The following is a 14930-nucleotide window of genomic DNA, read 5'->3' as shown; positions in this document are numbered from 1 at the left end:
CAAAGATATACAACAGCCAACAAGCATATGAAAAGAATGCTCAACATCATTTAGTCATAAGGAAAATGCAAATCAAAACTACAATGAGAACACTTTAGACTCACTAGGATGGTTAAAATCAATCCATCAATAGTAAGTGTTGGTGAGGAAGGATGTGGAAAAGTTGGAACCCTCATAAATTCTTAGTGGTAATGTAAAATGCTGCAGCTCTGGAAAATAGTCTGGTAGTTCCTCAAACAGTTAAACACAGAATTACCATATGACCCAGCAATTCCACTCTAGATATAAGAAATAAATCACGTCTTTTTTTTAAATAATAATTTTTTATTATGTTAGTCACCATACAGTACATCCCTAGTTTTTTATGTAAAGTTCCATGATTCATTACTTGCGCATAACACCCAGTGCACCATGCAATACGTGCCCTCCTTAATACCCATCACCAGCCTATCCCATTCCCCCACCCCCCTCCCCTCTGAAGCCCTCAGTTTGTTGCCCAGAGTCCACAGTCTCTCATGTTTACCCCCCCTTTCTTCCCTTTCTTCTCCTACCGATCTTCCTACTTCTTATGTTCCATAAATGAGTGAAACCATATGATAATTGTCTTTCTCTGCTTATTTCGCTTAGCATTATCTCCTCCAGTCCACTACAGATAAAAGATTAGTATCCGAGATCTAAAAAGAACTTCTCAAACTCAATACACGGGAAACAAATAATCAAATCAAAAAATGGGCAAAAGATATGAACAATTTTCCAATGAAGACATACAAATGGCTAACAGACACATGAAAAAATGTTCAAAATCATTAGCCATCAGGGAAATTCAAATCAAAACCACACTGAGATACCACCTTACGCCAGTTAGAATGGCAAAGATAGACAAGNCTTACGCCAGTCAGAATGGCAAAAATTGACAAGGCAGGAAACAACAAATGTTGGAGGATGTGGAGAAAGGGGATCCCTCTTACACTGTTGGTGGGAATGCAAGTTAGTACAGCCACATCAGAAAGCAGTGTGGAGGTCCCTTAAAAAGTTAAAAATTGAGCTACCCTATGATCCAGCAATTGCACTACTGGGTGTTTACCCCAAAGATACAGACGTAGTAAAGAGAAGGGCCATATGCACCCCAATGTTCATAGCTGCATTGTCCACAATAGCCAAATCATGGAAGGAGCNATTGTCCACAATAGCTAAACTGTGCAAGGAGGCGAGATGCCCTTCAACAGATGACTGGATTAAGAAGATGTGGTCCATATATACAATGGAATATTACTCAGCTATCANACTCAGCCATCAAAAAGAACAATTTCCCAACATCTGCAGCAACATAAATCACATGTCTACCCAAAACCTCTATATAAGTATTCATAGCAGCACTTTTCATAACAGCCAAAAGATGGAAACAAGCCAAATATCATGAATTGGTAAGCTGATAAATAAAAAGTGGTATATGAATATGATGGAACATTATTCAGGCATAAAAAGGAACAAAGTGCTGGGGTGCCTGGGTGGTTCAGTTGGTTAAGCATCAACTCTTGATCTCAGCTCAGGCCTCAAACTCAGTCATGAGTTCAAGCCCTACATTGGGCTCCATGGACGTGGAGCCTACTTTAAAAAAAAAGGGGGGGGGGAACAAAGTACTGAACCTTTCTAAATTCCTGACCCAGAGAATCAGTGAGCTGATTAAATTGATTACTGTTTCATGTCACTTAATTTGGAATGGTGTATAATACAGCAAAGATAACTGGAAAAGTACATGTGATTTTTATAGTAAAAACAAGCAACTTTTGCTCCCTGATGGTTCCTCTTTTCATAGTGCTCTAAAGTCATATGCACAACTCCCTCCAAAAGAAAACAGATATGAAAATACATGGGTATATAAACACATATATTTAAAACATAAGAAAAGTACAAAGTTTTCAAAATACCAAAAAAATCACCTAACATTCATTGGATGTTACAGAATTCAAAATACTCCCAAAAGGTATCTTTGAGGTAGGTACATACATCAGCTTAGGCTTCCAAAAACTGTAGTTTTCAAAGTTTGGATGCAATTTCAGAAAATTTTTCTAAATGGTCTTGCCTGTAATAGGGTTTATCATAAAGCAACACTGTTCTGATTGCCCAGGTTGTTCTCACTAAAGATAGGTTTGGCCTTATAGGTAACTTTGAAGTCTCCTATACTTGACTTAAAGGTGTTAGGACATTTTACCTTTTAAGTAACAGACAAAGCCTGGTTCTGTCTATGCATATGGCGTGATCTCAAGGAAAAAGGACAACTTTCTTTGCCTTATCTATGTCTTACTTGATTTATCAGGATGATTTTAAAGATTTAATGAGAGAAGACATGAAGAGTTCTGGGCACAGTGTTAGGCACAAGAGAGACAGAACGCCTCTGAAACCTAACCTTAGGACTAAAGACTGGCTTAGTAGCTGCAGAAGAGAATCACAGACTAATAGCAATTATCTGGATTTCTAAGCCCTATTTTACAATCTTTAGTAGACCATTTTAAAAGTTAAGCATATTAAGAACCACATCAATTTATGCTAAAGTAATATTTCAGTAACAGAGAAGGTTAAAATTTACCTTGATCAAATATTTTTCCCATCTGTCTGCTGTAACAGATTTGCCAATCTTCCTCATCAACTTCAAATGGAGCTCCACCAATTCTTTTGGTACTTAAAAAAAACAAAAAAATACTGTTAGCCAGCAGAATAAAACGTTTATAAACATTTAAGATGAAAAAAAAAAAAAAAAAAAAAACTTTCCCAGGACACCTGGGTGGCTCAGTTGGTTAAGAGTCACGTCATGATCCCAGGGATCCTGGGATTGAACACCACATCCTAGGGTCCAGTACCTGCTTTTCCCTCTCCCTCTTCCTGCTGCTCCCCTTCCTTGTGCTCTCTCTCTGCCAAATAAATAAATAAAATCTTGAAAGAAAGAAAGAAAGAAGAAAGAAAGAAAGAAAGAAAGAAAGAAAGAAAGAAAGAAAGAAAGAAAGAAAGAAAAAAGAAGGAAACTAACTTTCCCCAACTCTGAATACATTTTCAAAACAGATGATGTTGATTTTAGCTATCTTTTAGACCCTGAATCAGAAAAGACTAAACTAGGGCAAGAAATAACTGAAAACCACTCTCTTAAAGATGAGAAGGAATATTCATTCACATTCTCTTTCAAAGTATTATCAAGTAAGAGTGAACCTGAGGGGCGCCTGGATGGCTCAGTTGGTTAAGTGTCTGCTTTTGACTCAGGTCACAATCCTGGGGTCCTGGGTTGGAGCCCCTTGTCAGGCTCTCTCTCTGCTCAGTGGGAAGCCTGCTTCTCCCTCTCCCTGTGACCCTCCATCCTGTTCGAGCTCTCGCTCGCTCTCAAATGAAGAGATAAAAAATCTAAAAAAAAAAAAAAAATACACTTGAATGTAAGCTGTGGATTTCTGAGCGATATGATGTGTCAATGTATGTTCATCAATTGTAACAAATGTACTTCTGTGTTGCCAGGGTGTGGATAGTGGGGAGGTTCTATGTGCTGGGGAAGAGAGTATATGTGAATTCTCTGTACTTTGTGCTATTTCTGTGAATCTAAAACTGCTCTATAAAATAAAGCCTATAAAAAAAAAATACCATCAAGTAAAAGCCCTGAACCATAAAACTAAAATTTCTAATAGTATTTATTTCTCATAACACATATTTGGATAATTTACTGAGATTGCAGACCAAGACATAGATCCATAGAATTAGAAAAGAATCAAGGAATATAAATTCCAAGTTGATGGATATCTCAGAAATAGAGTCTAATGATTTTCAAACTATTTCACAAAACTACTCTTTCAACCTATACCTTCTCTTAAGTGCTAAAGTCCTTTATAGCATCCCTATGGATCTTCATTTGACAACCTCTAGGGACAGAAAACTGACTTATCTTCTGAAGTTCTAGTCATTAGAAAGTTAGCCTTATAATGGTCAAAATCTGCCTTCCTACACCTTCCTTCCCTGGTTCTTACTCTTATAATATTTCCTTCAAAATTCAAAATTTCCTTCAAATATTTGAAGATTGTTTTATCTTCCCTCAGGTTTTCTCTTCTAACTGTGAACAACCAGAGTTCCATATATCCCTTGGGCATGATCTGATTAGGTTGTTTAATTATATGAGTTAGATTCAAGGGAAATAAAGGAAACACATACATGCCTATCAAATTTAGCATTTCCCAAATACCAAATACCACTAGTGACCTAAGAGAAATTGGAGGTATACTCTCTAAAAAGGTTCTATAATCAAGTACATTAGAAAAATACTGGATCCCAAAAAAAAGTTGTTGTTGTTGTTTTACTGCAGGAGTTCTTGACGTCTTTATTGATTAATCTTATGTGCATTGTGAATATCCAAGAAAAGGATATAATCTGCACATTCCCTACTATATTTCATCATGGAATTTTTTAGTGTGAAACATACACTATCTTATCTTAGGAATCAAGTGCTCTAAAGAACAGGTTGGGAAATGATGGACTAATTTTCAGTCATTCTTTCAGACTCTTCATTCTCCACTAAAGCTAATTTTAACTTGAAATGACCCTGAAGTATAAAAACATTCACCCACTCAACAAATTTCTGTGGGGCCACTACCAATACATGAGAAAAAGCCTCCATCTTTAATGAGTCTTCTTAGGGGGTTAGACAGTGGGTGGGTTGGAGGTGGGGGTCGGGGAGAAGCACAGGAGGAGTGGTTATAGACAAGTAGTAAACTATTATACTAAGCCCAAACCTAAGTTTGGGATTGAGGGTGGAGCAGAGAAAAGGGGGGAAAGGACATTATGTACAGAAGTAACAGCAAATGCAAAAGACTAAAAAATAAAATGATCACGGAAGTGGAGGCATGGGCACAAAAAAAAGGTCATGATCATGAAGAGCGGAATCATCGAACTTTATATCAAAAACCAGAGATGTACTGTATGGTGACTAACATAATAAAAAAAATTATTATAATAAAAAAAATCACTATGTTACACACCTGAAACTAATGTAACATTGTATGTTAACTATACTCAAATTAAAAAAAGCTTTTAAAATTAATTTAATTTAATTTAAAAATAAACTGTGGTACAATTAAAAAAAAAAAAAAAAGATGTCCAGGCTAAGAAGTTTACATTTTATTTAAAAGTTTAGGCAAGAGAGTGCTCTCTGCATTTTAGAAAGCAACTGAATTGCAGGAAAACAGCTTTTATTTGCTTGCCTGTTTTAGGAGGTAGGAAGATGGGAGTAACCTGAACTTAGGTAGAGGTGGTATAGGCAGAAGTGGGCAGATCTGAGAAATGTTTAGGAAACAAATAATAGAATTTTGTGATTCACTGGTTGTGCAAAGCTATAGAGAAAGTCAAGAAAACCTTAGACACTGGCTAGGCAACTGAGTAGATGTCAAGACAACACAGTAGGAAAAAAAAGACCAGAGCTCAGAGTTGTCAGCTCTACCACTTAATACAAGGTGACTAGGATTCTTCTGGTGAAGTTCTTTAAACACTGAATGTCAGACTCCTCATCTGTAAAGGGCTACATTAGCTATCTTACAGTTTTAAAAGTATAAAAACAAACATTACATAAAGCTAAAACATCTTTATTTTTACTTCTATTGTGATCCTTGAGGAACCAAGGCCTGTTTCAATTTTTCCTTTTCTGCTTTCCCCAAACACAACAGTCTTGATGATTCTGCCATCATACATCTCAACCCTGCTCCCTCTTTCCCCCAATTTCTCCAGGATATCACACTACCGTCTCACGTCAGAAAAATAGCTATGATAATCTCTTATAACCAAACCAACCTTCCAAAAATACTGTTTTTATAACACTTCTCATTCACTGACACCTTTTCTGGCTCCTAAATTCCTATATTAAACTCATCCAAATTTCTTATCGTAGCCTCAGAGTCTCATAAATCAGTCTCAACCGAACTCTCCAATCCTCCTCTCTCATTTTTAGACTGAAATCCTTGATTCAAATCATTCTGGCCTGTTCACATACCCAGACCACTACCTATCTGGGCTTTATTTAAGCCCTCCAGCTTACTGTTTTCTCTCTACTTGAATCATATTTCTCTTTCAGTGTCTCATCAATAAAAGGCCTAAAGTCTCTGTGATAGCCTTCCAAGGATTCCAGCAACATGTTTGTCCTTGAAAGGCCCAAAATATTCACACTGCCTGTATCAATCCCTTAGCAGTTCGCTAAAACTTATATCAGTGTTTTATACATATCTTCCATATCATAGATATATAAAATCACAAAAAACATTTTGATACAATTGGTACTATTTCTAAAAATCTAACAGGATGAAAATAAATATACACCAAAAAAATAGTTTTTGGCCCACTTGACAAATATAATCCTTGTTGATTTAGGCATGTAGAAATAAATTATTTATTACTTGATTTCCTTATTAGAGCATTGGCTCTTGCACAGCACTAACAAATATAAGATGAGCCACATAATTTCAAATTTTCTAGTAGTTCATTCATAAAAATAAGGAGGTCAAAATTAACTTTAATAATGTATTTTATTTAACATTATATATACCAATGTTATTTCAATATATACTGAGGATTTAAAATACCAGATATTTTACATATTTTTTACTTGATATATTTTTTTAATTGTGGTATAACTGACATATAACATTATATTATTTTCAACTGTACAACACAGTGATCCAATATTTGTATACACTGAAATATGTTCACAATAAATCTAATTATCATCTACTGCCTTACATGCCTATAAAAAATTTCTGTGATAAGAATTTTTAAGATTTACTCTTTGCAACTTTTTTTTCTTTTAAAGATTTTATTTATTTGAGAGAGAGAGAGAGACAGCACAAGCGGGGGGAGTGGCAGAGGGAGAGGGAGAAGCAGGCTCCCCACTGAGCAGGGAGCCTAATGTGGGGCTCGATCCCAGGAACCTGAGATCATGACCTTAGCCATAGGCAGACGCTTAACCAAATGAGCCACCCAGGCACCCCTCTTAGCAACTTTCTAACAGGCAATACAGTATTACTAAATGTAGCCACCATGATGTACATTATATTCCCATGACTTATTAATTTTATAGCTAGAAGTCTGTACCTTTTGACCCCCTTCACTCAATTTACATCTTATTTTTTGGACCAAGCATTCAAAACATAGTGTGCATTTTATACTTACAGCACATCTCATTTCACACTAGCCATATTCAAGTGCTCAAGAGCCACTTATGGCTAGTGGTTACTGTAGTGGATCATACAGAGGTGGCATATTTAAAACTAAAATTCATAACCCACGATTTGCTAATAATTTACTTACATTTTTTAGATATAACTGACATATAACATTATATTAATTTCAGGTATGCGACATAATAATTCAACATGTGTATATATTGCAAAATAATCACCATAATAGGTCTAAGTTAACACCTGATTTGCTTATATTTTTTGTTACAAATAGAACTGACACTCTGGGCGTCATACACAACCAATGGATTGTTGAACGCTACATCTGAAACTAGTGCTCTACTACAGGTTAGCTAATTGAAAAACAAACAAATAGAACTGACAAGCTGAGCACCTTTATGGATATTAGTAGCTCTTAAAATTGTGCCAGTTGATAAGAAGCAGGCAAAAACTTCAAAAGAAAAATTAACCAACATCATAGTTAAACTGAAAATATTAAAATTCCCATACTCTGTATTCTCTAAACATGTTGTCTATTCAACAGACCATTCCATGATGATGGAAAGAGTCTATTTATCTGCACTTTCCAATATAGTAGCCATCTATATGTGACTACAGCAACACCTGATCAGTGGCTAATAAAACCGACGGGCTACACTTTTGGTTTTTTGTGTTTTTTTTTTTAAAGATTTTACTTATTTATTTGACAGATAGAGAGCAAGCACAAGCAGGGACAATGGCAGGCAGAGGGAGAGGGAGAAACAGGCAGAGGGAGATGGAGAAGCAGGCTCCCCACGGAGCAGGACCCTGGGATCACGACCTCAGCTGAAGGCAGACGCCCAGCTGACTGAGCTACCCAGGTGCCCCTACACCTTAAATTTTTTTAAATGAAATTTAAATATACACACATGGTAAGTGGCTATGACTTTGGACAGTGCAGCTATAAATTACTGATCATATTCTTAAAACACATGATCGTTTTCTAAAAAACACAGTGACAATCTGTGAACTCACTTATTTATCACCGGGAACATTTTCTAAACAGTCTCACTGCCGAAATATTAGGTAATTAACTTCCTTCTATAGATATAATCTATATCTTAACCAACTCTATGTCATTCTGAAAAATACGGGTTTTGTCACAATTGAACTAAGATCTCTACCTTTCACATCATAGTTTGATATATAACCTTTAACTGACCCATTTCTTTCACAAGGCCTGAGGAGGTGAAAGATTCTGAAGCAGAAGAAAAGGTCAGGGCCGTGTGAATTCATGAAGGCCCTGCCAAGATGATGTAGGCATGAAGTGGCAAAAAGTGGTAGAATCCCAGACCATATAACTGAACCAATCACCCAAACATGTTCTATATTTGGACATTTTTCTAAAGCATCTTTCCAGCACCAAGCCTTAATAATGCTGCTGCTTCTACAATTCTAGTCTTACTACTTATAATTCTACTTTCTAAATGGTCGAAATTTACAGCAGCTCATAACTACATGTTAGAATTCTTTTCAGTACTCAATAAAGTCTTTTACTTAAACGTCCTCTATACTTGTAAGCAAAGATACACTTTGTCACAAAAATGGTTGATTTCATATTAGGTCATTGATCAAAGAACAGTGATTTCAGATACAATGATTAAAAGTTAACCTTACAATAAACTTTTTACTTCCTGCCCAGTTTTTCCAAACTCTGTTGAGGGAGCACAGCTTGAGCAATTATGAGACTATTCCCACAGACCACTTGATCCTTGAAATAATTATTATATAATTTATATACCTTATCTTCAAATAATTCACTTAATCAATCATTCTAAAATTTTCTGAAAAGTAAATGGCTTGAGACAATGAACTGTAACTTAGGCCACTCTCTGAAAAACAATAGTTCAGAGATGCCAAGTAAGTATAATATAAATCACTAAACTCAGCTTATTATCATAATGGGAAAAATAAATCCAAGAAGAGCTGTTATGCAGGCAGACAAACCAAGGGGTATCTGCAGCTCCACTTTAGGTTTGTGAGTTTCTTCTGGAACCATACTGCTGTTCCCTTATAGGTGGAGAAACCAAACATGGATCAGATTATTTCAGAATCAAAACTGTGAAAATGTCTCTGCTACAAAGAAAGTAATCAGTGTGCCAACCATGCAATTCAGCACTCCTTCCTGAAGGAGAAGGTAGATATTTCTTTATAGGGAGGAAAGGCCTGTCTCTGGGTAAGATGATGTGAGCCACACTCACATTAGTCAGTTTCTAAAAGGTTTCTTTTTCCTTATACTTAAGGAACAGCACCCTGGCAGAGGGAAATCTGAGATACCTGAAGCAATGGTTTCCAGTACGATACGCCTTCAACTCTAATCAGATGTTATTTTCCTTCTCTCTTTTCTCTCTACTCAATTTAATATCCTTGAAAGACTTAAGGAGTATATAGGGAAGAAGGGAGAGAAAGACCCAAAACAAATTTAAAAATAAAGAAATAGGGGCACTGGGTGGCTCAGTCAGTTAAGCATCTGCCTTCAGCTCAGTTCATGATCTCAGGGTCCTGGGATCGAGCCCTAAGTCAGACTCCCTGCTCAGCAGGGAGTCTACTTCTCTCTCGCCTTTTGCCCTTCCCCCACCCACTTGTGCTCATGCGCGTGCTCTCTCTCTCAAATAAATATATTAAAAAGACAGAAAGAGTGATGTGATAGTATTTTAGGAGGAGGAGCACTTTTCCCCCAACAAATTCAAACATAGTGAAAAGTCGAAAGACTAGTACACCCTTCATCTAGATGTACCAATTGCTAACATTCTAGGTTAACAATTTACATAAAGTAAAACCATCAGGGAAAGGCTAATAAAGATGAGACCTTGAAGAAGCAGCCAACCAAGCCAAGGAAGAGAAGAACATGCTAGTCACAAGGAAATGCCTGTAGAGAGGTCCTGAGGCAGCCACAAGCTGGAGAAGTGAGCAAGGGCCAATCTTCTAAAGCCTTGGGATCCATGTAAAGAGTTTAGATTTTATTCTTAGTGTAATGAGAACTTGAGGAAGGAATTCAGGAAAGTTTCATGATCCAAGTTTTTAAAAAAATCATTCTGTGTCTAGGATCTGCTTCAAAATAATCTAGGCAGCAGGGTGGGGGTGTGGGTAGGTGGAGTTACAGATGAAACAAAATCATAAAATTGTACTGAAGGGGGGTGATGGGTATATGGAAGTTCATTATACAACCTTCTACTTTTCTATGTTTCGCATTTTCCAAAATTTAAAAAGGTAAAGGAGATGTGGAGGTCACTTTGGTTGCTCTGGGAGGAAAGAATGAGAGAGAAGCAAAATAGGACTAATTCGGAGGCTATAGCCCCATTTCAGGCAAGAGGTAATGATGGCCCCGCCTAAGGCTGCAGCAGTAGAGATGCAGAGAAGTGCCCTCAAGGCAAGTTGCAAAATGTAGAAAGCTTCTAACAAGCACATTCACCAATCTTGATCTCAGGAAATGACAATATATTGGTTTTCTATGTGATCCCAATTAATTTGTTCATTTTAAAAGCAAAAACCACAACCTTTTGTTAAATTATACTCCTAAGTTAGGAAAAAAACATATACATACAGACATATAATAATAAAGTCAAACGAATCTAGTTGTAACATGTCTTATTTCTGATGCTCTTCATCATTTCAAACGTTCACATTTCACTTGAAAGTCTGAACTTAGTATTTCAACTAATACTTAAAAGCTATATTATATGTGTATTATGAAAAGTACTAGACAAAATCAGGAGAAAGAGGTACAAACTTCAATTTTCTCGTCCATAAATGGAGTTGATCTAAAGTCCTCCAGCTCTAATAGTCAATCCCTATGTCTAGGTACTGAGGCAGGTATTTATTTGCCTAATAATAACACAATAACCATAGGATCTTAGAATTTCTGAACTGAAAGCAATGATCTAATTCACACTTTGACAGACTAGAAAATTTAGTAACTAAGATGTGATGTGAATTGTCCTCCACCAAGCAGAGGCCAACCAGGAGCCCAAACCTTCCAAGCCCAGGGCTCTTTCTAATGTTTCTTAAAGTATCAAACAAATAGAGGAACAGTTCAGAAGACCTAACTTATCAATCAAGCCACCCTTTCTGCACAGCTCCATTTCTGGGTTTTGATCTTGGGTTGCTCCGGTCTATGTACATTAGCTATTTCTAAAATGTAATTCAGCTAGCAGATGCTGTGGCAACAGAGAGTATTACTACTCCTAATCCATTCTTTTTTTTTTTTGTAACAACTTCATTGAGATGTAATTCATATATACACATGAATATATATATATATACACACACACACATATATAAATAAAATATAATCCATCCATTTAAAGTATACAAATCAATGGGTTTTCTTATATTACATGATTAACTTTTTATATTGTGGTACAATACAAATAACGTAAAACTTGCCATTTTAACCATTTTTAAGTGTACATTCCAATGGCATTAATTAGATTCACAACACTGTGCAACCATCACCATTATTTCCCAATCCATTCTTACAGTTAAAATTTTAAAACAGTCACCCCACTTCCTAATTGCTTTCTGGAAAACTTACAACTATAAAAATCCACATTAGTATATACTCTTAGTGAGGGCAATACAGACTCATATAGTCTTAATTATCTTTAAGTCTCACTTTGTAATTATCTACCATCTATCTCCTCTTCCTCCTTTCTCCCATCCTTAGATTTAAGCTCCATGAAGACAAAGACCAGATCAAACTGCCTTTTTCATCACTGCATTCTCAGTACCAAGCACAGTTCCTGACTGACTCAACGATTTGATGAACTGGAATAGACAAGAAAACAGAGAAGGAAAGCAACAGGGAGAGAGAGCGGAAAGTAAAAACAAGAGCTGCTACGGGTGTCAAAGAGAACCGCACCTGGGTGGCTCAGTCGGTTAAGCACCAGACTCGATTTCAGCTCAGGTCATGTTCTCAGGATCCTGAGAGATCAAGCCCTTAAGATTCTCTCTCCTTCTCCCCCTCCCTCTCCTTTCCCTCTTTCTCTCTCTAAAAAAAAAAAAAAAAAAGAGAGAGAGAGAGAGAGAAATTATATAAACTAACAGTATGCAGGAGAGTTCTGAGGAAGAGGAGACAAAAATGATGGCAAAAGTGGCTTTGGGCTTCAGTTCGTTGTGTGGGTCATCAGGTGATATCACTAACTCAAGACAACTTATTTGCAGTTTATTTTTTTCCCTTTCTCTCCCTTTTGAGGGGAGGAATGGAAGAGGTGAATGCACCCATTGAAATGTGTATATAGGAGCAAATACAGGAGTCTATTTGTTTAACTGAAGACATATTGGGGCACCTGGGTGGCTCAGTCGGTTGAACACCTGCCTTCAGCTCAGGTCATGATCCCAGCATCCTGGGATCAAGGCCCCGGTCGGGCTCCTTGCTCAGCGTGGAGTCTGCTTCTCCCTCCCCCTGCTCTTGGACTCTACCTCACTTTCTTTCTTTCTTTCTTTCCCTCTCTCTCTCTCTCTCTCTCCCCCTCCCTTGCCGCTCAAATAAATAAAATCTTAAAAAAAAAAAAAAAACCCTATATGGGGGCACCTGGCTGGCTCAGTCAGTACAGCATGCAACTCTTGATACCGCAATTGTGAGTTCAAGCCCCACACTGGGCATAGAACTTACTTAAACACAAAACAAACAAGCAAAAACCCCTCCATTTCATTGTGAAATACACATTTGTCTTTATTCCTTGCTAACAAGTGAACAGTTCACACTTTACCTTCAATCAACATTCATTTAAAAGCAGAGATAAATAGATGAGTAACACACGACGTCATCCTAAAGTTTCTTGAAATCTTAGCAGAAATGGGTTCATTGTAATTTCTACAGTTATTTCAGTAAATGAGAAAATGTATATGAAAACACTTTTATAAACCGTAAAGCAATACAAACCAAGTTACTGTTATTCACCACCAGATGGTGATCACGTCTTATTAAAAGCAAAATGCTGACACGTTATTTGGGGACCAGCCAGGAGACTGCTAAAAATGATCAATAAGTAAACCAGAGGATCTGAATAAAATGTTGGTGACTTTTAAGTAAACTCAACTGAAGCATCAGCAAAACAAGAGCAATAAAAAATAGGTTCTGGGGGCACCTGGGTGACTTAGTCGGTTAAGCATCTGCCTTCGACACAGGTCATGATCCCAGGGTCCTGGGATTGAGCCCCATGTCAGGCTCTCTGCTCAGCGTGGAGTCTGCTTCTCCCTTTCCCTCTGCCTCTGCCTCTACCTGCCGCTCTGCCTGCTTGTGCTCGTTCTCTCTCTCTCTCTCGCTCCCTCTCTGTCAAATAACTAAATAAAATCTTTTTTAAAAAATAAGTTTTGCCTGAAGACTTTTAAAGGAACTGATTCTTTCATGTGGAACATCTGAGAACGACAATTTAAGGAAAAAAACAGTGCATGTGTTTTTTGCAGTCTTATGTTAGTTATTTAACCATTCATATGACCCTGAACTTCTTTTACTTCAAACAGAGATATTTCTACTCAGCAGAGTGGTACCACTGAATATTTCAGAAGAAAACAAAACCAAACCAAGATGCCGAACATCACTAATCATCAGGGAAATGCAAATCAAAACCACCATGAGATATCACCTCACACCTGTCAGAATGGCCAAAATCAAAAACACAAAAAATAACAAGTGTTGGTGAGGATGTGGAGAAAAAGGAACCTTCGTGCACTGTTGGTAGGAATGCAAACTGGTGCAGCCACTGTGGAAAACAGTACAGAGGTGTCTCAGGAAAGTAAAAACAGCGTTACTATACGATCCAGTAATTCCACTCCTGGGTATCTACCCAAAGAAAACAAAACCACTAATTTGAAAAGATGTATATACTCTTTGTTTATGTTTATTGCAGCATTACTTACAATAGCCAGAAATGGAAGCAACCCAAGTGTCCATCCACAGATGAATGGATAAAGATGTGACAGATATACAATGGATTTTACTCAACCACAAAAAAGAATCAAATCTTGCCATTTGTGACAACATGGATAGGCCTACAGAGTATTATGCCAAGTAAAATACGTCCATCAAAGACAAATACCATATGATTTCATTCATATGTCCAATTTAATGAAACAAAACAAACAAAAAGACACAAAAAACAGATTATTAAATATAAAGAACAAACTGGTTGTGAGGGGAGGATGGGTGAAACAGGTGAAGGGGATCAAGAGTATGTTTATTGTGATGAATACCAAGTAATGTACAGAATTTTTTGAATCACTATATTGTATACCTGAAACTAATATAATACCTCATGCTAATTATACTCAAATTTAATAAAGGAAAAAAAATACAAAAAACAAAAAAACTGCATTATGAAATGTTAAAACAAATCCCCAAATAGAAACTAATATAATACCACCCATGAACTCATCAGCCCACTTCAGCAATGATCAACATATGCCCAAGAGACTTTCCCCACCTCAATATGCTATTTTAAACCAAATTCCAGGCATAACTTCATCGTGTATCTCTAAGGGATAAAAACTCTTTAAAAATAACCATAATACTATTATTACTATGTAAAAATTAGCAGTTCCTTAATGTCATCGAATTTCCATCAATTTTTAAATATTTTAAATCAATCAAGATATGAAATTATATTGTACTGTTACCTCTGTAGCAAGATGCTGGCGGCACCTCACCTCTATCCTCACTGCCAGATTCCAATGCAGGCCAACCTGCAGCCACCTGCAAGT

At 36.8% G+C, this 14930-nt stretch overlaps 1 protein-coding gene across 3 annotated transcripts in view; it reads right to left on the bottom strand.

Annotated features, from left to right (window-relative positions):
* The window catches only part of RSF1 (remodeling and spacing factor 1), a 143943-nt gene that overhangs the window by 100230 nt on the left and 28783 nt on the right, over positions 1-14930 (bottom strand). For all 3 annotated transcript variants that reach the window (XM_034666286.1, XM_034666285.1, XM_011221070.3), the window contains exon 2: positions 2588-2679. In XM_034666286.1, the coding sequence (XP_034522177.1) occupies positions 2588-2679 (92 nt within the window). The remainder of the gene's footprint in view (positions 1-2587; positions 2680-14930) is intronic.

Source organism: Ailuropoda melanoleuca, chromosome 8 (genome assembly GCF_002007445.2).
Source record: "Ailuropoda melanoleuca isolate Jingjing chromosome 8, ASM200744v2, whole genome shotgun sequence".
NCBI classification, from domain to species: Eukaryota; Metazoa; Chordata; class Mammalia; order Carnivora; family Ursidae; genus Ailuropoda; species Ailuropoda melanoleuca.
The sequence above is the reverse complement of the archived record's forward strand: the minus strand, read 5'-3'. Positions and strand labels throughout refer to the sequence as shown.